Raw genomic sequence first — 24,138 nt, 5'->3', positions numbered from 1 at the left:
CATAATTGAAAAATGTGTGATTAAGTCAGGTTTTGTTTTAACATATTCCATAAAAACACCAGGGAAAATTTTGTGGAGTTGGTGATATAAGTATCACATAGTCCTCCTTTTAATGGTGATCCTGTTGATCCTGTCTCATATACCTCATTAGTTAATAACCTTACAAAGACTTTTAAGAGGAGATACAATTTCAAAATAATTTTATGTGAAGTTCAATTTATATTTAAATACTTAGTGAATTAAAGACATAATGAAAAAAATTGAAGATTTGTTATAGTTAATTGAGGTTTATGCTTAACTGAGGACTAACCTGAAAGCATTTTTGTTATGGTTCTTTTAAAAATAAAGTATTTTTATTTTTATATATATTTGGCCCATAATTATAAATCACGTTTTGATTGAAGAACTTACTACAACATGACCATCATTCTGCACATCATTTCTCATTGTATGTTACCATAGATTCAAAAGGTGTAGGAACTGGACTTTTCCCCATAGAATGGACCACCCCCATAGAATTAGCCTGGAAGTTTTAAATAACATTCTAAATGGATATTGTTGGGTGTTTGTTTGTTTTTTCCATCTAAGTTGAAAATAACAAAAAGCATCCTGATTATTTAAATTGAAGTTAGGAGGTTTTCTAACAACAAAATAATAAGTTGAAAGAAATGAATAGAAAATGACTTGGTAATGAGGCATGCCTCCACAGTCTCAAACAATTTTTTTTCCTTTGCAGTAATTTACAACTTAATTACAAAATCCAGAAACGTACAGGGTGAATGGTGTTTGGTTTAAATTTTTGCTGATTAAGAATGAATTGTTGAAATAAATCTGGTCATAGCAAAATGAGACCTAAATGAGAAATTTGTACTGAGAAAATACACCCTCATTATATGCTTTTTAATATTAATGTGTTCATAAGCAATTTCCATCTGGAATTGATTTCTAAATCTTATTTGATTTGGTCTCCGTGCCATGTAAATGAGTATTTTCATAGAGTATATGAGTATTTTGTATCCTCGTAAACAGTTGGCTAATAAAACAGTTTTGCTTTAGGAGGAGAGTTTGAGAAATTTGTGTAAGTTAAAAAATTTGAACACAAGACCATTAAACTGTAGATAGTAACTTAAAAGGCTAAAAGAAACATCAACACTATGCTTATTTAAAAGATTTGAAAAGATTTCAAATACTGAAAAAATAATTGTAGTTAATAAACATTTTTTTCAGTGTTTTAGAACATTGTCTTAAAATGTAAAATGTTTATTTAAAATATTAAAAGTAAAGACTGAAAGATTTTAAATCAGTATACTTATCAATTGATACATCCACATGTATTTACTTAAAGATGAGCAGCTATTTTTATTTGAGTTACAGGAAAAACTCAAAATTATATATTATCAAAACGTCAATTAAATTAGGATTTTTTTTTTAAAAGTAAAATTTAATTCTAGGAACTTATTATATAATTTCCCCCCTGAGATTATTACCTGCTTTTTTAGTTCCTTTGTGTCCAGAGACCTTTTTGATACCATCTAAGTCTTCCGTCATTCTTCCAATGGTGAAAAGTCGAGTAACAGAAAAGACAGGAAAATACTAAGAGTTAGAGGGTAACATTTTGGACCCCGTGAAACTTGTAATTACTTAGGCTGTATGTAGTTCATTGTTGTTGTTTTTTTAATATACTGCTGAGGTAATAGGAATAAGTAAATGTGAAGTTTTGGCTTGTAATGAGGATTTTGAACTTACGAATAAATTTTTTTTGCCTTTTTATTTTTTCCTTAGATAAGAGAATTTACAGTACTTAACTTTGGGAGGAAGAATGTGTTTTAATCACACACCCAACCTCACAAAATCATATATGCCCAACCCTTTGGTAGGATCATTGTTATTATATTAAAAAACTCCATAGTCATCATTATTGCTCCTTTAAACTATTAATAGCCGTTTATCTATTTACCCAATACTTACCCAGTGTTTTTCATTCTTTTTTGTACTTCCATGCTCCCTTCTGGGATTCCCCCCCGCCCCAGCCTAAAGACTTTCCTTTGGTGTTCCTCTTTTTTTGGACTTCCTGGTAGGTGGTGGTGGGACGTGTTGGGGGGGGGGGGGGGAGCAGCAGTGTCTGTGTGAATCTCTTTATTTCTCCATTTCTGAAGGATTTTTTTTTTTTTTCCTAAGCACCAAATTCTAGGTTGACAGTTTTTTCTTTCAGCACCAAGATGTCATTTTGTTGTCTTATGACTTGCATAGTTACTGTTGAGAAGTTAGCTGTTATTCTTACTGTACCTGTGAATGTAATGTGTATGTGTTTTTTTCCTTTCCTGACTGCTTTTAATATTATCTCTTCATCTTTAGTTTTCAGTAGAGTCTGATGTGCTCAGGTGTTGTTCTGCTTGTATTTACACTATTTTGAGTTCCCTGAGCTCTTTAAATCCGTGACTTGGAATTTCTGATGAGATTTGGTTAAGTTTTGGTTATTATTTCTTTCTGTCTTGCTTCTGTCCTGTTCTCTTCTCCTCTTTTTGTCCTTGAACTTTATAATCATCTTCCACCTGTTTCTTACTATTCCCCCTTCTGTGTTTGTTTGAATATTTTTTATTGGCCCATCTTTGAATTCAATCCTACAATCTGTTGAGTTCAGTCTGTTGTAACTCATTCAATGAGCTCTTAATTTTGGATTATAGTTGGAAGTTCCATAATATCTATTTGATTCTTTTTAAAAATAGATTTCAAGTTCCTTTTCAAATGCTTTCATTTTTGTTTTCATCTCTTTATACTATCTTTTCTTCTGTTTTACCTTAGTAATCATAGTTATTAAGTCTTTGCCAGTTCTGTTATCTGGATATCTGAGTATCTTTCAATGAACAATTGAATCTCTTGAATATTAGTTACTTTAAACAAATTTTTTGAATATTTAGGAATGTTTGTTTGCTGGGTATTGTAGATAATATTCATAGAGGCTCAGGATTGTTTTAATCACCCTCTGAAGAGTGTAGAGTTTGGTTCTTGAAGGCATTTATAGGCAGATTCCTTTGATCTCCTGTCAGGGATTGATTTTAGGATTTATTAGGCAGATGTATTTCACCTTATTCCTAGGGTATGAAATTCCTAGAATTTCATTTGAAAATTGAAGGTTTCCACCCACGCACTCTGGCTGGGTCTGAACTCACTCAGTCTTCCTAATCATGTTCAGCCTCTGAAGTCTTGACTCAACTCTTCTCTGCTAGGCACCCCCAGAGTTGCACTATGAACATCCCATTTTAGGAGTCAGCCAAGGACCTATAAGGGATTTTTTTACAGAGATTTTTGAGGCTCTCTCCACTGCAGCTCACTTTTTACACTGTCCCACAAAGCCCCCCTACCTTGTCAAGCTCTAACTGTCCCTTATTTTCTCTATTCATTGAGAGTGTCTCTGGAGACCATCATTAATTTTAAGACAGCTCCCTGTTATGAGTGACTTTATAAGCTAGCAGAAAGTAGTTTCTGGACATGTCATGTTGGCAAGAAAAATGTACTTTGTAAAATAAGTACTTACTGCTTATCTGCTGAGATCTTTTAGATCATACACCTCTGATTACACAATCTTGTTGATGTAAACAAAATATCTATTTAGCTGGTTCAATTTAAATCTGATGCCTAAATTCTTGTTTCAGTACCACCGTGCCCCGCCTCACCCACCCCGCCACTTATATCAGCTTTTGTTTCAGCTTCTGGTGACTTTCCTTGGCTCTCTGTTGACACCAATTTTATAATAGGATGAAGAGCTACATTGAGCTACGTGGAGAATGTCTGTTATACCCAGGCTCCTTTCTTTTCTGATATTAGATGACAATATTAATTATGTCTAACCTAGAAGAAGATTTAAGTTCAAACCAATGTCCAGCTTTTTTGCATAGGGCCAATTGGAAATGACAGAAGTTGCTGAACTTTTAAGTTACCATATGTCATAATAGTATGGCATGAAGGCAAGGACCTTAATGTGTAGAATTGGCTTGACACTTTATAAAATGTTTTTTCTTATTGTAGTACAGTTTATATATATATATATATATATATATATATATATATATATATATATATATATATATATGAGTTTATTTGGGCCAAACTGATGACATATGCTGGACAGCAAGATCTCAAATGCTCCTGTATTGTACTTACTATACTCTTCATGGTCTCTAATAATCTTTCTGCTGTTAAAACTTGTAAATGGAAGGTAGCTATATATAGTATTGTTATTACCGTGTTTCCCTGAAAATAAGACCTAGCTGGACAATCAGCTCTAATGTGTCTTTTGGAGCAAAAATTAATATAAGACCCAGTCTTATAATATATACAATATAATAATAACATAAATTACTGTATAATACAATGTGAGACTGGGTCTTATATTAATTTTTGCTCCAAAACACGCATTAGAGATAATTGTCCAGCTAGGTCTTATTTTCGGGCAAACACAGTATGTTTTAAATTTGAGAAACCCTTTGCTGTTAACGAAGGTATGCTAGAATGGGGAGTCGGGCTTTTCTTAGAGGTTGGTACGTGGTCTATTGTGTGAAATGCTTCTGTTGTAATTTCTTCTCCTTAAAATGTTGGCACTATTGGTTTAAGTTTAGAGTATTGCTGTCATAAATGTGTTAAGAAATTTTAAATAATGTTTATTATTTTCCACTAGGAAACCACCCCTACTCCTAATCCCCCGCCTACAGAAGAAGAGAAAACAGAGTCTAATCAGGAGGTTGCTAACCCGGAACACTATATTAAACATCCTTTACAGAACAGGTAAGCTTTCTGAAGCATATGTTTATTGACATAGGCAACAAGGTAAATGGTAAACAAGACAGGTTTGGAGGAAAAGGTTAGATGAGAGTAATTTTAGATATGTCAGGTTGAGGATTCCATTTTCACTTGGATGACCCATGTCTAACAAGCATTTTTATATGTGAGTCTTGAACTCAGAAAGGAGAACTGGTGGAGATAATTGGTTTGAAATTCATCAGTAATTGGTGATAGTAATTGAAACCACATTAATAAATGAGTTCTTTTAAGAAGTGAACTTGACCCAGGACAGAGGCTTGGGATATCAGCATATAGGGAATTTTTTTTTTTTTTTTTTGAGGGAGAATGCCCATGAAGGATATAGACATATGAACTACATAAATTGTATGTCACAGAAGGTCAAATATGCATTGAATTGAATGATTTAAAAAAGTCCTTGCTAACATAGGAGAAAGTTTAATAGCGTGTATATAATGGAAAAAAGATTGGAGTAGTTTCAAGGGTGAATAGAAAGTATACAAAAATATATAGAGCAAGAATAGGCAACTTGAAGTTGGACTATAAAGGAGAAAAGAGAGAGCTAGGAGATTTGGACTCTGGAGGTTTCCCCAATTTCACGCTACCCCTTCCCAGTATGTTTGTAATTCTACTTAATTGCCTTTCTGGTTTATATAATGAAAATTAACGTGAATTCATTGAGAGTTGATGGTGGGAAGAAAATGGCAACACGTAAACATTGTATTATAATCTGGAGGAAAGTAAATTCGAATTGACTTCTGAAGGTATTTAAGTATTTCAATTTCTTTCATTCCCCCATTCCCACCTTTTACTCTATTTACTTTAAAGATTCCATAAGCCTGTCTATAGTTTAGTTTCATGTATCTGAAAAGTATATTTTCCCTTTATAACCTGGATATTTTTAATCTATTCTTCATTATCATAGACCTACTGAAATAATAGTCCAAACGTGTCTTACGTCATTTTTTCATAGGAGATCTATGGTTTAGTATATCCTTTAGTGAGGAAAGTATCAGTTCTTTAGCCATTGGGGATTGTCAGCGAGTGAGTGAGGGATCAAAGGTCTAATACTCCATAAAGGGTAAAATCCTTCCTCAGGAAAACACTGTACCAAAGGTATTAAGTGGAACAATTGATTAGTGGGAATTTCATATAGTTCAACCTAACCAATAACAACAAAATCCTTAGTATTTTTTCATCTTTTCAGTGGTATCTTTAAAAAGCTACCTTTGTATGCCTTCTGGCTGTATGTGAACACAGTTCTTAGTGTTGCTGTTATCGTAGGAAGAAGTAATAAAGGCAGGTACTCCTCATAGCTTGAGTGAAATCTTGAGATTTCTGAAAAGTGTCCCCATCAGAAAACAAACTGATTAAATCCTTAAATGAAGTCTCTGAGGATTTCAATTTCTCTATAATTTCTCTATTCTTCTGCTTTTTAAAAAAGATTTTTCTTTAAAAATATAGCTAACATACAACATTATATCAGTTTCAGGGGTACACCATAGTTATTCAAAATTCATATACCTAAAGAAGTGATCACTGTGATAAGACCAGCAACCATTTGACACCGTATCATGCTATCACAATATTATTGACTGTATTCCCCATGCTGACATTACATCTCCTTGGAAAATTGGATCTCTTACTGCCCTTCACCTTCCCCCCTTTTAATTTTTCAATTACAGTTGACATTCAATATAATTTTATATTAATTTTAAGTTGCACAGTATAGTGGTTAGACATTTGTATAATTTAAGAGGTGATCCCCCTGACTAGTCTGGTACCCACCTTGCACTATACATAGTTAGTACCGTATTATTGACTATATTCTCTGTGTTTTAACTTTACATCCCCATCACTATTTTGTAACTACCAACTTGTACTTAATCCCTTCCCCTTTTTCACCCACCCACGCAGCCCTCCTCCCATCTGACAACCATCAAAATGTTTTATTTCTGTGAGTTTATTTCTATTTTGTTTGTTTATTTTGTTCTTTAGATTCCACTTATAAACAGAATCACATTTCACATTGCATTTGTCTTTCTCTATCTGACACTGAGCACAATACCCTCCAAGTCCATCCGTGCTGCCACAGATGACAAGAACCCATTCCCTTCCATGGCTGAGCAATATTCCACTGTATACATGTACCACCTCTTTTTCCATTTTTCCATTGACAAACATGCTGGCTGCCTCCACGTCTTGGCCGTTGTAAACAATGCTGCAATAAACATAATGGATGCACACATCCTCTTGAAGTAGTGTTTTGGGTTTCTTCAGATAAATACCCAGAAGTGGGATTATTGGGTCCTTCTTTTGTCTCTTGTTATAGCTTTTGTTTTAAAGTCTATTTTGTCAGGTGTAAGTATTGCTACTCCAGCTTTTTTTTTTTTTCCATCCCTTTACTTTTGGTCTGTGTGGACTTTTTGATCTGAAGTGAGTCCTTTGTAGGCAGCATACATAAGGGTCTTGTTTTCTTATCCATTCAGCCACCCTATCTTTTGATTGGAGCATTTAATCCATTCACATTTAAACTGTTGATCATACACAGTTATTGTCATTTTATTCATATTTTTTATCTTTTTTTTTTTTTTCCATGTTAAGTCTCTCCAAAATTCCTTGTGATTCTGGTTTGGTGGTGATGAACTCCTTTAGCTTTTCCTTGTCTGGGAAGCTCTTTATTTCTCCTTTGATTCTAAATGATAACCTTGCTGGGTGGAGTAATCTTGGCTGTAGGTCCTTGCTTTTTATCACTTTGAATATTTCGTGCTAGTCCCTTCTGGCCTGCAAAGTTTCTGTGAGAAATCAGCTGACAGTCTTATGGGAGCTCCCTTGTAGGCAACTAACTGCTTTTCTCTTCCTGTTTTTAAGATTCTTTGTCTTTAACGTTTGGCACTTTAATTATGAGGTATTTTGGTTTTGGCTTCATTGGGTTCATCTTATTTGGGACTCTTTGTGCTCCCTAGGCTTGTATGTATATTTCATTTTCCAGGTTAAGGAAGTTTTTGGTCATTATTTCTTCAAATAGGTTTTAAATTCTTTGCTGTCTCTCTTCTCCTTCTGATACAAATGTAGGGATGTTTGATGTTGTCCCAGAGACCTCTTAAACTCTCCTCTTGTTTTTTGGATTCTTTTCTCTTTTTGCTGTTCCAAGTGGATATTTTCTGCTACCTTGTCTTCCAAATCACTGATTCGATCCTCTGCTTCATCTAGTTTGCTGGTGATTCCTCCTACTACGTTCTTCATTTCAGTTATTGTATTCTTCACTTGTGACTGCTTTTCTTTTATGGTTTCTATGTCCTTTTTTATGCTTACTGTCTCTTTGTTGAAGTTCTCACTAAATTCCTTGAGTATCCTTATAACCATTGTTTTGAACTCTGTCTCTGGTTGGTTGCTTGCCTCGAGTTTATTTAGTTCTTTTTCTGGAGTTTTCTCCTCTTCTTTAATTTGGGACATATTCCTTTGTTTCCTCATTTTGGATGCCTCTGTTTGTTTCTATGTATTAAGTAGATCTGCTCCGTCTCCCAGTCTTAGTGGTGGCCTTATGCAGTGAGGCAACAGTTTTCCTGGTCACCTGTGCCAGGTGTTCCAGGAGTATCCCTTGTGTGGGTTGTGTGCTCTCCTGTTGTAGTTGAGCCGTTTTTGCTGTTGGCACATCAGTGGGTGGGATTGACCCTGAGGCTGTGGGGTTTGGTTACATCACAGCTTATGGGCCGCTATGCAGGGGGCTTATTCCATAGAGTGGGATTTACCCCAGCAGGCTCTGGTGCCTGTTGAGATTGCCCTTTATGTGTGCCTCTTGTGGGGCTAAATGGGTGGTGCTCTGCTGTGATGTGAAGCCAGCCTCCAAGTATGTTGGTTCAAGGCCTCTAGGGAGGGGCTCCAGTGCAATCCAAGGTCAGCCACTGCCTGTGACTGGCCAGGGACTACCTGGTAGGAACTACAAAACAATCCATGGTTGGTCCCTGTGCCGAACTTGGAGACGCCTGGGAGAGGCCATGCTTTGAACTGAGGGCAGCTACTATCAGTACCAGGCCTGGGGTAGCTCTGTAAAAAGCCAGGACACGTCCAGGTTTGCTGTCAGCGGTTGGCTCCCATAAGCTTCAGCCACTGATAAAGCCTTCTGTGTTAAACAGAGTTGGGTGGGGTGGGGTCCCATTGAGTCACCAGGGTGGAGCAAGCAGAGCTCACCAGACCAACTCAGATTCTAAGATTTGGCCATGGCGTTGGGGGGAGGGCTCAACACAGAAAAGATGGCACCTGCCTGCTGGCTGCATGGGAGAAAAATCCCACAATTCAAGGGAACTATCCCTTGAATTCTCACCCTGAAGCCACACAGCTCAGTCTTTCCTTGTATATCTCTGATGCCCCTGGAGTCACTGTCCCTCTGCCTGTGAGCAAGTGAGTCTGTGCATGGACCCTTTAAGAGGACATCTGGGTTTCCCACAGCCTTCTCTCCTGCCGAGATGATCAGACTCCCCATTGTTATTCACAGGCAGATGTAGAGGCCCCTCTTCCCAGCACCAGCACTCTGGGCTGGGAAGCCTGGTGTGATGCTAGGATCCCTCACTCCTCTGGGGGGAACCTCTGTGGTGGAGATAGTCCTCTCAGTTTTCAAATGCCACATAGAGGTTTCCAGCTGGCTTGTTTCACGTCTGCACCCCTCCTACCAGTTTTGATGTGGCTTCTTTATATCCTTAGTTATAATCTTCTGTTTAGCTAGACTTCAGTTGGTTCTCCAGGTTGGTTGTTGTTTATTTTAGTTGTAATTTTAACGTGTTCAGGAGACGAGGCAAGCACAGTGTTGGTATACTGTGCCATCTTAGATCTACCAATTCTACTTCTAGAAGTTATAAATATCATTTGGAAAAATATTCTGAGATGGTTTATGGTTCAGATTTTGGTAGTTTTCTCACTTTTCAAAAATACTGCAAAATTTATTTTGCATTCTTGAAAATAGCCTCTAATAATTATAAGAATGATTAAATTAGCTGAGTACAAGTATATAAAGGAAAAGTTCTGTGCTTTTCTCAGATATTCTCTTCCCCATTTTCTTTGCTCCTCGAGTGGTCAGTGTTAAATTTGATTTGTATTCTTCTAAAACTTTTTAATGTGCATATATATACTTTTTTTTATACCATGGCCATACTATTAACTCTGTATGTACAGATTTTGCATTATTATTGTAAACTACTGCCTTGTAGTAAATTAATATAAAGTCATGTATTTTACCAGGCTTCACATTAAATAGGTATAATGATCTTTTTTTTCTATTTACAAATCAGTGCTATAATGTATGTTTTGTACCCAATATATAGGGTAAGTTACTGCCAAATTATCGTTCTTGACCAGCTTGGACTTTTAACAATTTGAGAGTTTCTGGTTTTTACATCCTTGCCAACACTCAGTCTTTCTAATTATTGCCAATTCGATTGGTCCTAGTCTGATTTGAGAAAACTATTATTGTTTTAAATTTACATTTCTTTCATTGAAGTTTCAAAACAATTTCATATTGAAATTGAGCATTTGTGTTTTTAAACAAACTGTGGACAGTCTGCTTAGTTCTTAAGTCTATTTTGTTTCTCTTGGGTTATCCTTGGAGTTTATTTCCAAGCATTGTATATTATGGATGCTAACCTATCCAAGAGGGGAATTAGGTTGAAAAGGAGTTATCAAAATCGTTTGTTTTTTAACATTGTGTATGGACTTATTTTTTAGAGGCTTTTTATTTTCATGTAGTCAAATATCACCTTTCCTTCATGGCTTCTGAGTTTCATGTCAGTTTTAGGAGAACCCACACAATTATCCTAACAGCTGCATAGTAGTCTCTTGCATTAATATATTTGGTTTCCTTTAAATCAGCAGTTCTCAAATTTTTTGGACTTATGACTGATTTATACTCTTAAAAATTATGGAGGATTCCACAGAGCTTTGGTTATGAAGATTTTTACCTATTTTCATTTCTTAGAAGATAAATCTGAGAAAACTAAAATTATATATTCAGTTAAAGTATCCATTACATGTTAAATGGGTTTATGAAAAAGTGTTATTCAAAATAAAATATAGTGGGAAGAAGAGCATTTTTGTATTTTTGTGAATCTCTTCAAGTGACTTAGAAATTGGCTAGATTCTCATAGCTGCTTCTGCATCCAGGCTCTGGAAATAAGTTGTTTCAAAGTATAAGAAAATATGACCTCACACAGTTACTTGGTTGGAAAAGGGAGGAAAACTTTTAAGTCTTTCAAAATAACTATGGATATTTTCCGTTGATACTAGATTTGTTACAGGTTAGTTGCAATGTGGAGCCTGAAACCATATCCAAGAACTTTTCCTGCTTTGTTACATTAGAATCCATTGGTCTATCTTGCAACTGAAATTGACTTTTTTTTTTTTTTTTTTTACCAATAACACAATTTTGCAATATACTGGTCATTTGGAAACTATTGGTTCAATGAGTTATGTAGATCTCCCAAATACTTGACATTTTTTATTATACAGTGTAAAAACAATAACATTTATTAATGTCACTTCTAAACTCATCAGAAATGTCTTTACATTTTCATAAGTTGTCAGGCTCTCAGTGACACATGCAAGGCTTTCCAAAAGCTCAAATTTTAACCAACAGGCTCACGCTGTTCATTTTTCAAGAAATAACAATAGTTTATCAGCTGGCCATTCTTTCAAGTAAAAATGGTATTTCATGAAAAAAGTGGCCGGTTCGCTTCAAAATGGAATTGCCTAAGAATTGTATTTTGGTATGCAGTGGATGTATTTTTTGTACAGAATATGAAAAACGTATGTACACAGATTGAAAGCAATGGTTTTTACTGCTTCATCAATGGGATTCTTAACTGAAACTGACGTTACTGTGCTAGTTGGTAATAATAAAGGCTACAGTGGATATTTGTACAATTTGGTTCCACTGTATCATTCTTGCTAAAGCACCATCATTACTTTTGCACCATTAATGTAAATGTCAACACAATGGAAAATAAAATGGTTTGACATTATTAGGAAAATAGATTTTACTCATCAGAGCTGCTGAAAGGTGTCTTGGGGTCCTCTAGTGGTCTGCAAACTACACTCTGAGAACTGCTGATTTGGAAATCCCTGTTGAGAGTCACTTTAAGATGTTTGCAAATTTTCCAAAATTAAGACCATTCTTGTACATTTTTGCTTAGTCTTCTAGTTATTTTCTTGGCATAAATGTTTTTGTGTTTAATGGCTGAATGAAGTAAAGAAAAAGACTGAACTAATTTTATTTTTTAAATTGAAGTGTGGTTGACATATTATATAACATTAGTATATTAGTTTCAGGTGTACCAACCACATAATGATTTGGTATTTTGTATGTATTCTGAAATGATCAAAACAGTAAGTCTAGCTAGCATTTATCACCAAACATAGTTACAAAATTTTTTTTCCTGTGATGAGAACTTTTAAGATGTTATCTTCCCAACTTTATAACTGAAGTTTGTACCTTTTGACCTTCTCCACTGCCCCCTCCCACAACCACTAATCTGTTCTCTATGAACTTTCTCTCTTTTTTAAGATTCCACATGTGAGATTGTACAGTATTTGTCTGACTTACTTTACTTAGCATAATGCCCTGGGATCGATACATGTTGTTGCAAATGGCAAGATTTTCTTTTTTATAGCTGGATAATATTTGTGTGTGTTTAATAGATTTTCTGCCTTTGCCTTTTATATTATTTTCTTTGATAGTAGATTGACAAATAAAAATTATCAAGTAGATGATAAGATATATCTCATTTTTCTGTCTGAGATTATTAAGCATTAGTTATAGAGTTAATGAACTACATCCATTTGGAAACTTTGTCTTCGGACAACATTTTTATCGATACGAAAGTGAAATTTCCTTTTGAATTACTTTTGGTATAATAATTCAGAGAATATAATTCTACTGAAGGTGAATCATCTTGGGATGATAACATTTAAGTGTGACTTTGATGTGACATGAGTTTATCTTCAAGGTATTAGAGTAAAACTTTTTAAAACAGAAGTATATACAGATATACAGAAGCTTACACACCTGTTGTAGAACATCTGTGGTAGCATTACTCAATAAATTGCTTTATTTTGTTATTTTCCCATTTGTGTGTGAGTAGTCACATTTAATAATTTTCCCCTTTCTAGTACTCCCATTTCTTCCTCTCGGCTTATATTCTTTGGTTTCTCTGAAAACTTACCTTTGCTGTTCCCCATTTTCCTTTCAGGTTGTAAGTGTTTTTGCTGTGTTTTTCTTAAGTACCTGTGCTTGACTGTTGTAGCAGTTAGCACACTGTAATTATCCCTCTACTAAATTTCTGTAGGTTCCCCTGAGGGATGAGCCCCCAATGAGTCTCTGGAGAATCTTATTTATTAGGCACAAAATACATACCTATTTTAAATGAAAGAAATAGAGAACGCTACTTATTGTCTGCCACTTTACTAACAACTACCATTTAAAATTTTTTACTTATTTACTTTTAATTTTGGTAAAATACACAAAACATGAAATTTACCATTTTAACTTTTAAGTGCTCAGTTCAGTAAAGTGCATCCACATGGTTGTGCAATCAGTCTCTGGAACTCCTTTCATCTTGCAAAACAAAAACTCTACCTGTTAAACAACTCCCCATTCCCCTTCCCTCACGCCCCTGGCAGCCACCATTCTGCTTTCTGTCTATGAATTTGAGGACTCTAGGTACCTCATACAAGAGGAATCATAGTATTTGTCTTTTTGGACTTGTTTATTTCACTTAACAAAATGTCCTCAATGTTCATCCATGTTTAGCAAGTGTCGGAATTTCCTTCCTTTTTAATGCTGATTAATGTTAGTTACACTGTATGTTTCCACCACATTTTGTTTATTATTCATCTGTCAATGAACACTTGTGTTGCTTCCCCTTTTTGGCTATTGTGAAGAATGCTGCAATGAACGTGGATGTAATATTGCCATTTTTTCATATTGACTTTTTATTTTTAGATGGGCACTCTGGTTTTTTAAAAATGATAAAAGCAAAACTTGGCAAGCAAACCTTCGGCTGATCTCTAAGTTTGATACTGTTGAAGACTTTTGGGCGTAAGTAACCATTCATTTTAGGATGTTTGTTGTTTTATTAGTGTGTAATTTTTCATTTTACCTCACATTTACAAAATGAAAATAAAGATGAAAAGTTAATATTCGTCTATAAAATTACCTTTTTGTTTGTCCCTCTCCTCAACAACTGTTTGAATTGGTGATTATTCCTCATCAGTTTTAGAAAGCTTCAGAACTGTCATCCTTTAACCCTCCATGTTCTCTGTTCCTTGTCCTGAGATATTCTTCGCTTGAGAACCCTTTATTGCCCCTAGAACTTTTGACAACTTCTTGGAGCTTGTCACCTTTCTTGGTTGCCTAGATACATTTGCCCTATAATGGGATATTCCAGAGCTTTGTTAGGTCTTCATTTCTGCAAATTATTTTCAGTATTAACATCTGGGATTTCTTGTTACAGAAATTCTGAGATTTCAAAGGCTGAAGGGTTTGTCAAAGATGACAGTTTCTATAGTGATCTTTTATTAATTTCATTATACTTTGTGATCAACTTCAAGAGTAGTTGAAATTTTTTTTCAAGATGTTTCAGGTTTAGCAAAAAGTTAAGATTGGGAGTCATAAACCTTTGTATGACTTCAAAATATAATATAAAATTGTAAAGTCTTTTTCAAGAAGATTTGGAATATTGATTTTCTAAGAACAAAGTTAATTTAGTGTGTCATACTTGAAAATGTTAAGGGAGAAACAGAACGTGGAAGATAAAATTTGTTAAAAACATTTTTAAAAGCTGTACATTATCTAGCAGTTATCTGAAATATTCTGATTTGTTGCATCTGGTATATTTTTGAATCTCAGATATACTGAATAATTGATGCTACTCTTATGTTTTAATGTAACCCCCTGAATGTATTCTGCCCACACAAAAGAACAGGTTATAGTCAGAATATTTATATATGTATACTTCCTCCAGAGCAGAATTCTTCTGTATATTTCTAGTGCTGTGCCCATAATGGGCATTTAGTATACATTTGAATCACTGGGGAAAAAAAAGTATAGAATAATTAAAACTATAAATTGTGAGCTAGCCATTTTGAATGGTTGCTTTTTACTGAAAGCATTGACTTTTTTTTTTTTTTTTTTTTTTTTAAGTAATAGAACTACATCTAAGCCCCCAGTAATTCATAGGTCTGGTTGTCTAACGGGTTATTCTGTTTTGTCCTTCATCAAAACATCATGGGTTTCTTCTCTAATTTATTCAAGAGTCCTCTAAAACATAAAAAGTCTCCCGTCTATGGAGGAGGAGCAAGAGAGTCTTGAACCATTTCTCCCACTGAATCAGATTTGCATTTGTTTAGTTTGTTTGGCTTTCATCAGTTTACGTAATTGTGTTTCTAATTAAAACATTGCCCTACACTTCAGTTATGTGTAAGCAATGTCTTTATGTAGTAGATTTTCATACCATAGTTTAGAGTTATGAAGGAATCCTTCAGCTTTCTGTAAATATCTAAGTCACTTCTTAGTGTCTCACTTTTTTTCTGGCAAATTTATTAGTAAACAACCATTGAATCCTTTTGGATTCATCCAATCTGTAGTAAAATTCTGTTAAATGCGCCATTACATTTAGAAATACAGATTCCAGGGTTCCACCCCACATTTAAGGGTTTAAAATCCAAAGGAGTGAGGCCTCGAACTAGTGGTTTTGTTTGTTTTTTAAGCTCTCAAAATGATTATTATACTCACTGATTAGTAACAGTCTGTGGTATTTGGGAACCATTGTCTGCTCCACTCTTGGATACCTTTAAGGATAATAATGTTGGCTTATTTCAGTCATGCAGTGCTGATGGTCAAAAAATTCATCTTGCTTTCTCTTGATTTGTCTTTTTGTGTATTTAAAACTCGTTAGACTCATAAATTTTTCATCTACTTAAAGCCACCTCATACCTCTATTCTGTTTCTTTGGTGTACCTATGTATGCATTGAGCTAATACATCAAAATATATTTTTGTCAATAAAATTATTAAAATTTTCTTGAAAATCATCAGATGTTGATTCTTGAGCTGACCATTATTAAGATATGTTTAGTCCATTTCAGAAATTGACTATAGAAAAATCTGTATTTTTATCTTATTTTCTAACTGTACATATAACCACCTAAACTCAATGTTATATATTCTGTGTTTATAATTGTCCTTTTCTTTTACCTAGTCTGTACAACCATATCCAGTTGTCTAGTAATTTAATGCCTGGCTGTGACTACTCACTTTTTAAGGTATGCTTAATTGGTGATTTCACATATTTTTTATAAGACTAGACCATTCAGGTATTCATTGAGAAATCTTTTTTTTTTTTTTTTTAAGATTTTATTGGGGAAGGGAAACAGGACTTTATTGGGGAACAGTGTGTACTTCCAGGACTTTTTTCCAAGTCAAGTTGTTGTCCTTTCAATCTCAGTTGTGGAGGATGCTGTTCAGCTTCAAGTTGTTGTCCCTTCAGTCTTAGTTGTGGAGGGCACAGCCCAGCTCCAGGTCCAGCTGCCGTTTCTAGTTGCAGAGGGCACAGCCCACCATCCCTTACGGGAGTTGAACCAGCAACCTTGTGGTTGAGAGCCCGCGCTCCAACCAACTGAGCCATCCAGGAGGCAGCTCAGCTCAAGGTGCTGTGTTAAATCTTAGTTGCAGGGGCGCAGCTCACCATCCCTTGCGGGACTCGAGGAGTTGAACTGGCAACCTTGTGGTTGAGAGCTCACTGGCCCATGTGGGAATCAAACCGGCAGCCTTCGGAGTGAGGAGCACTGGAGCTCCAACCGCCTGAGCCACCAGGCTGGCCCTGTTGAGAAATCTTGCCACAAACTTAGAATAGTTAATGCTCTAATGCTTGACAAAAAATTAAATTAGCTTTATTAGGCATTAGCATAAATACATTTTGTCCTATTTTAGTATAAATAATTGAAATTAAATGAGCATATTACTCAATGGGCACATGCTATGATTGATTTCAGTCCAATCTCTTTATATATTTGAGTAGACCGACGTCCAGAATTGTCAGGAATTCTTAATGTGGATCCTTGAGATTTATAAATAGTTTTTGTCAGATGATAGAAGATAGGGCAGTCACTAATTTGCTGAATTTGCATAAGCTGTACATAAATTTTGCATGGATTTTCTACGTATAGAAGTGTAGGTAGCTTCTCAAAGCTACATTACTTGGAATGTTTAAGAAACTCTAAATTAAATCAAACTCATGCTTTGACAGCTAATAAGTACCTAAGTCAGGACTTTAATTCTGTAATCCCATGTCTCTGGCCTTAAATCCTACTGTATCCTTTTTCCACTGCATCAATGACAGTTTTATGGGGAATGAAGTCAAAAGTTGACAGGGTGTTGCTTCCTGTTTCTAGTGATCTCTCAAGTTAAAGTAACAATACTGTCTAATACTGTCTTCTCACCTCCTAGGATGGTATTGAACCTATGTGGGAAGATGAGAAAAACAAACGAGGAGGACGATGGCTAATTACATTGAATAAACAGCAGAGACGAAGTGACCTCGATCGCTTTTGGCTAGAGACAGTAAGGTTTTAAAATTATCAGTTTTGGAATACTAAAACTTAAGTTACATTACATTTTACATTGGTTACTTAATGAGGGATAAGGGTGCCCACTCTAGAAAATCGAAGTGAACAATTCATTTTATTCTATCATGTGAATCCTGTATATTTTCCATACTAGTACAGTGAAACCCCCTGTCACATTACAAATCAGATATAAAGTGATTGGCAATTGACTCTCAGCCTTCCACAGCAAGCTCATTTCATTAACTTCAAAATTATAGAACCTCACATTTTGTATAATGTATGTTTTCACAACCCTCTTAGGTTATTGCTTAGTATACTAAACTTTTTAGATCAATGAAGCAAACAATGAAATTGTAGCTTGATATTCAGCATATTTATTGTGACATAACCTGGAACTTTTGGCTTTGTAAGACGTACTTTAAATATGAGATAATAGGCATTTTCTATAGTGAAAGGTTCTAAACCCCAACCTTTTAAGAGCAGGAATTGTAGTCTCTTTACATCTCTAGTGCTTGGCACAGTGTTTATAGTTAGCAGTTACTAAGTTCAACAATAACTATCTGAGCGAATGATTATTTTGTAAAAAAGAGACTTAATTTTACTCTTGAGAGAGATTATCAATAAATGCCATTTTAGAATTCTACATTAGAAAGCCATTTCAGTTTTGCTAGATGACAAAAGTTCTGGAGATGGATAGTGGTAATGGTTGCACAATGTTGTGAATATACTTCATGCTGCTGAACTGTACACTTAAAAATGGTTAAGATGGTAAATTTTATGTTATGTATATTTACTGCAATTAAAAAAAAGTTCATGAAAAATAAGAGCAAGAGGTAATTAATCTAAGCAGCAGCATAGCAAGTGAATATTAACAAAATAACTCATCTTTTATATGTGTCCCGATATCAATTGCCCAGTTTGCCAAGAGCGTTAAAACAGCTGTTAATGTTCTTGATATTAAAGAAACAAATGAATTCTTCTACAAGTCAAGACAAAGCACTATATACATAAATATAATGTAGACATTCAGAAAGCCAGCTCTTGATTTAAAAACTATTTTTCCATTTTTTTGTATATACAAATGTATAAGAGACCTCTGCAGTTGAATAAGCTGTTTATGATCTATTGGATGTAATTAGGGATTGGGTTTTGTTTTTAAGCTGCTGTGCCTTATTGGAGAATCTTTTGATGACTACAGTGATGATGTATGTGGAGCTGTTGTTAATGTTAGAACTAAAGGTGATAAGATAGCAATATGGACTACTGAGTGTGAAAACAGAGACGCTGTTACACATATAGGGTAAGTTTTGCTGTTAATGCATTTCTTTTAAAATATTAAGATAACTAAATGCAGAAGTACTTTTATTTATAGCTTTAGAAATACTTGGATTTGTAAGATCATTATTTTCCTTGTATTGTTTATATAAACACTTACCTATTTTTAGCATGTAGCCATTTTATTTATCAAATGAGAATATAAGTTTTTTCTGCTTTAAAAAGGTGCTAATAAAAAAATGTGCTACTGTACAATACTCATAATAATGGAACGTTTTTCAATGAATATTATATGTCTATTTTGAGCATGTGTGCACTCTGTACATAAAGTTTTTACTGCAATTTAAGTGACACTCTCTTGGTTTTGTCCATATTTAAAATGCACATGTGTAAACTTTAAACTTTTTTTGGTAAATATTATTCTTGGCAAAAATTGCCTGTTTTTTCTTTTGTCCAAACATCAGTCAGTGTCAACTAGGATTTTCTTTTTACTACATTTACATTAATAAAATTTTATTTCAGTTTTTGTGTTAAAATTAAATACTGCTCGTAGGTCATAAAATGCTGATTTGCCTGCCCCTTTGTGTAAGATTTTTCAGACATAAATTCTCCTAAGAATCCTTTCTAACTTAAAAGGTATGGGAATTTTCCAGGTTTTGTTCTACAGAATGTTTCTACAAAAGAAAGGAGTTGACTGTTGATTTGTCATCATACTCCTAATCTTTCTGTCAGCATCAAAAGTTATTGTGGGAGATTCATACTTATTTGAAAATGAGTTAAAGAAATTAAGTATGAATTTCTTTCCTTAGAACATTTTGTATTTGCGTCCATATTAAAACTTTTGAAATCTTTATAAAACATTTTACTTCAGTTTTTTAAGGACAGATTTTTGTTTCCCCCACCCATCCAAGTTACATGGCTCAGTGCTCTTGCTTTCTGGCATTTTAAACGATTAAGTATAATTGAAAGGAATACATTATATCATAATTTAAGTCTGATAATGGTTATAATTTTAGTTATAAAATTATTTTTAGATGCCTTAATCGAGGGAAGTAGTGAAATCTTCTGAAGGGTAGAGTATGAATACAACTGTCTTAGTGTCATATTGGAGAATTTAGCTCCATAAAAATGTTTATCCCTTTATTTTTATCTTAATTTTGGTGTTTATGTTTGAAATTTATTATTTTTTCTTAGAATAAAGAACCAGATTCCTGACTTCAGCTGTGATACTCTCTGTGATCTGTCCCAAATTTTACCTTGTCGTCTTGGCTGTCATGCTTACTTTCCTTATTAGCTGTAGCCACACAGCCTTAGTTTTGTTCCTCAGCCTTCAGCTGTGCTTCACTACTTTAGCATTATACTTTTGGCTTCATGATTTTTAAAGGCGAAATTTCTTTGATTTCACAGATGAGATTAGCTCCTCCTCGTTATAAAATATCACAGCGCCTATACTTAACCTCTTTGGCACTCAACACATTTTGTTCCTAAAATACTATTTGAAAGTTGGGTTGTAGAGTTAGTATTATAAGGCAGAAATCATGTATGTTCTAAATTATCCTGAAAATATCATAGATTGCCTTCAACGTGTTTAATTTTGTGTCTGCAATCTTGTCAGTAATTGGTATGCTAAATATAATTGTGCAGTAACATAATAGTATTTACTAGGGTTTATATTTAAAAAATAATTGTAGCATTTTAGATCAGAATTAAAATAGACATGTTCATGTATTGGATTTTGTTTTTGATTTTAATTATATGTGTTATAGCTTCACCGTATGTATTTGTGAATCTTTCTTTGTAAATAATCAAAAACACTATGAACACGGAGTCCAGGGACTGTCTCTGCTTTGCTTATTGTTGATTTATTAATAATTATGACATTACATGATACATAGTAACCTTTCAAATACTGGTTAAGTGATTAAGATTATTATGAAAATGACGAGTAAATTTTGCTGAAAGGAAAAGATTGTGTAATTTCCTATTTCACTCTAGTCTAAGCATTTTTTTAATATAAAGTATATTAGTACTGAATTTGATGTGTGTGTGTGTGTGTGTGTGTGTGCGTGTGTGTGTGTGTGAGAGAGAGAGAGAGAGAATGAGAATGAGAATAAAAATTAATGGCCACTTTTTTTCTTTTTCTTCTAGGAGGGTATACAAGGAAAGGTTAGGACTTCCTCCAAAGATAGTAATTGGTTATCAGTCCCATGCAGACACAGCTACTAAGAGCGGCTCCACCACTAAAAATAGGTTTGTTGTTTAAGAAGACACCTTCTGAGTATTCTCATAGGAGACTGCGTCAAGCAATCGAGATTTGGGAGCTGAACCAAAGCCTCTTCAAAAGCAGAGTGGACTGCATTTAAATTTGATTTCCATCTAAATGTTGCTAAGATATAAGAGAAGTCTCATTCGCCTTTGTCTTGTACTTCTGTGTTCATTTTTTTAAAAATTTTGGCTAGAGTGTCTACTTTCCCAATCAAAGAATTACCGTACACATCATCCCCAGAATCCATAAATGTGTTCCTGGCCCACTCTGTAATAGCTTAGTAGAATTACCATTACAAACACATTTTACTCATCCACAATATTAAAAAAGAACCTGCATTTTATACCTTACAGGAAAAGAATTCTGTTTATGTTCCATTGTATGCAGGAGCATATTTTGCTGGTTTGAAAGAGTATAATGCATACAGTTTTCTAGCAATTTTCTTTGTTTCTTTTTACAGCAGTGTCTTTGCTGTATTCTTGCTGATGGCTGCTAGATTTTAATTTATTTGTTTCCCTACTTGATAACATTAGTGATTCTGATTTCAGTTTTTCATTTGTTTTGCTTTTGGTTTTTTCCTCATGTAACATTGGTGAAGGATCCAGGAATATGACACAAAGGTGGAATAAACATTAATTTTGTGCATTCTTTGGTAATTTTTTGTTTTTTTATAACTACAAAGCTTTGCTACAAATTTATGCATTTCATTCAAATCAGTGATCTATGTTTGTGTGATTTCCTGAACGTAATTGTGGATTATAAAAAATGTAACATCATAATTACATTCCTAATTAGAATTAGTATATCTGTTTTTTGTATCTTTATGTTGTATTTTAACACTTTGTATTACGTAGGTTATTTTGCTTTGGTTACAAAATGGCTCAATAGAAAAGCGGTCCCATTCATATTAAGACAGTGTACAAAACTGTAAATAAAATGTGTACAGTGAATTGTCTTTTAGACAACTAGATTTGTCCTTTTATTTCACCATCTCTACAGAAGGAATTTGTACTTCTTATTGCAAGGCAGTCTCTATTGTACCATCTCTTGTAGTGTCTTCCCTGTGAACAGCATAAGTTTGGAGCACTAGTTTGATTATTATGTTTATTAATTTTTAATAAATTGAATAGGTAGCATCATATGGAATTAATTTGATGTCGCTATCTTTGTTTTTTATAAAGTAAGGCATAGTCCTTCAGTCAGATGAATCATGTACTCTTAATATGTTATAACTTATGAGAATTGTGATCTTGGTGCATCACCATTTGATTGGTAGGAATAGTAGTTGTAAAACTTGGTTGCTGAATTGAGATGCTCTTTTGTAAGTGTCAAAATATTAGCATAGGGAAAGAATACAGGTTGGTAGGGGCATATGCATTAAGAATTTTGTTAGTGTTGCTGTCTAAATAGAATGGAACAAACAGGTATGAAGACTTATATTAGTAAATTGGTGTAGTATGGTTTTATGTAAACTTGAAAAGTTGATCTACTCTCTTTGTAGTAATTTGAAAGCAAATTTGAAAACATTTTGCCTATAATACACAATTACATATTTCAGATACCGTGAAATAAAATATGGCTATCATAGAAAAAAGGGTAAGCTGAACTATAGGTAGGCTGAAAATCATTAGTTGAGAGGAAAATTTGTCTTTAAATGGTGAATATGAATTCAATCATTTAAAAACTGAAAAGCTTAACAAAAATTCTATTAAAAATAAACATGAAATTAATAGTATTGATTTCATTGAAGAATTTTAAAACAGTTTAAAGGGTACCACAAGCTATCAGCTGAGTATTCAATACACAAACTCCTCTTGTTCAGTGTTCTAGAAATATTGCCTCTTGTGTTTATAATCTCAATTTATCTAATATTTGCTGTTTAAGCTTGGGTGATTGGTTAAGGTGATTTATTGTCTGTGTTGATATGTATAGTTGTGAGCACTTCAAGAGCTTAAAAGTGGTGGTGGTGTGTGGTCAGTGGGATTGGAGTTAGTATATCTATTAGAAATGAATGCTCTATTTCCTGAATTCTAAAATGCAGACCATTTTAAGAAGTATCAGCTTTTGGGGGTGAAGGAAGAGTAATGCATTAAATGCACACAGTTCTAAATTTTTAAAAACCCTAATTTATAGCCTCTGATTATTCTTATCATTGCTATTTTAGAATCACAATGTTTTATTTTGAATCTTTTTCCCAGTTGGTGGGGAGAAATGGTAAATTACCTGAGTCAGTTTTGGCACATGCCACTTAAGGATTACAGTGACTTTCAACTTTTCGTAATTTCATTACCATCTTTTCTCAGTGTAAGATTAGACTGTACCTGATTTTCTAACTTTTTTTCTCCCTACCCAACAGGATATTATAAATAAATATATTTTCATAATAGAGAAGATAATCTTTAACAGATGAATAGTAGTTCATTGTGGGGATGTGATATATTACATTTAATCAATTTAATTGTTAATCCCAATTCTACAGAAGGGTTTGAGGCATACTATGTCGGAATTCAATAATTACAACACTTACATAGCACTTACATAGTATTTACTATCTGCCAGCAGTGTTCTAAGCACTTTACATGCACTTTAACCTAGACAAGAATCCTTTGATGTAGGTGCTATTATCCCCATTTTGCAGATAAACAAACTGAGGATTTAAATCACTTTACAGCTCGTAAGTTGCAAAGTGTGGATTTGAATGCTGGAAATTTGGTTCCAGAAGTCCTGTAAATCACATTAATACTCTAAATATTGTAGCTCCTATCGGATAGGCTATAGTAAATTGTACTAGATTGTAGTCAGTTTATAGGCTAGGCATATAAGCATTTCATTTTTCTTCCTTAGGTAATGAAACTTAAATGGAGAGTCCCCCTAGGTTCACTCTGTTGGCAATGAACTAAACTAATCATTTGGGGGTAGTTTTGAGAATATGGAGACAGGTAAAGGAGTTTATCGGCATATAGGTGAAGTGAATATTTTCATAAACAATTTTAAGTGTCTATATCCTATTATCGTCTAGGATATACGGCAAAATAAAATTTTCAGATTGATAGGAGTTGAGATTTTTAAATGCTAAAGTTTGCATTTAAAAAGGATAATTTTAATTTACTAAGGCAGTGTTACATTTCAAAATTAAAACAAGATAATGGTAAGTCTCTGCTACCTTTTAATTATTATGGATTGTCTTCA

General features: G+C 34.1%; 1 protein-coding gene across 1 annotated transcript in view; it reads left to right on the top strand.

Annotated features, from left to right (window-relative positions):
- Nucleotides 1-21,904, top strand: part of EIF4E (eukaryotic translation initiation factor 4E) — a 38,629-nt gene extending 16,725 nt beyond the window's left edge. The window contains exons 2-7 of the mRNA XM_019741140.3: nt 4,676-4,782; nt 13,787-13,882; nt 16,043-16,106; nt 17,290-17,403; nt 18,569-18,708; nt 20,832-21,904. Coding sequence (XP_019596699.1) covers nt 4,676-4,782; nt 13,787-13,882; nt 16,043-16,106; nt 17,290-17,403; nt 18,569-18,708; nt 20,832-20,946 — 636 coding nt within the window. The 3' untranslated portion in view covers nt 20,947-21,904. The remainder of the gene's footprint in view (nt 1-4,675; nt 4,783-13,786; nt 13,883-16,042; nt 16,107-17,289; nt 17,404-18,568; nt 18,709-20,831) is intronic.
- Nucleotides 21,905-24,138: the final 2,234 nt, after the last annotated feature.

Source organism: Rhinolophus sinicus, chromosome 1 (genome assembly GCF_057876585.1).
Source record: "Rhinolophus sinicus isolate RSI-liver-muscle chromosome 1, RSI-T2T, whole genome shotgun sequence".
NCBI classification, from domain to species: Eukaryota; Metazoa; Chordata; class Mammalia; order Chiroptera; family Rhinolophidae; genus Rhinolophus; species Rhinolophus sinicus.
Note: the sequence above shows the minus strand (reverse complement) of the source record. Positions and strands in the feature narration are given on the sequence as shown.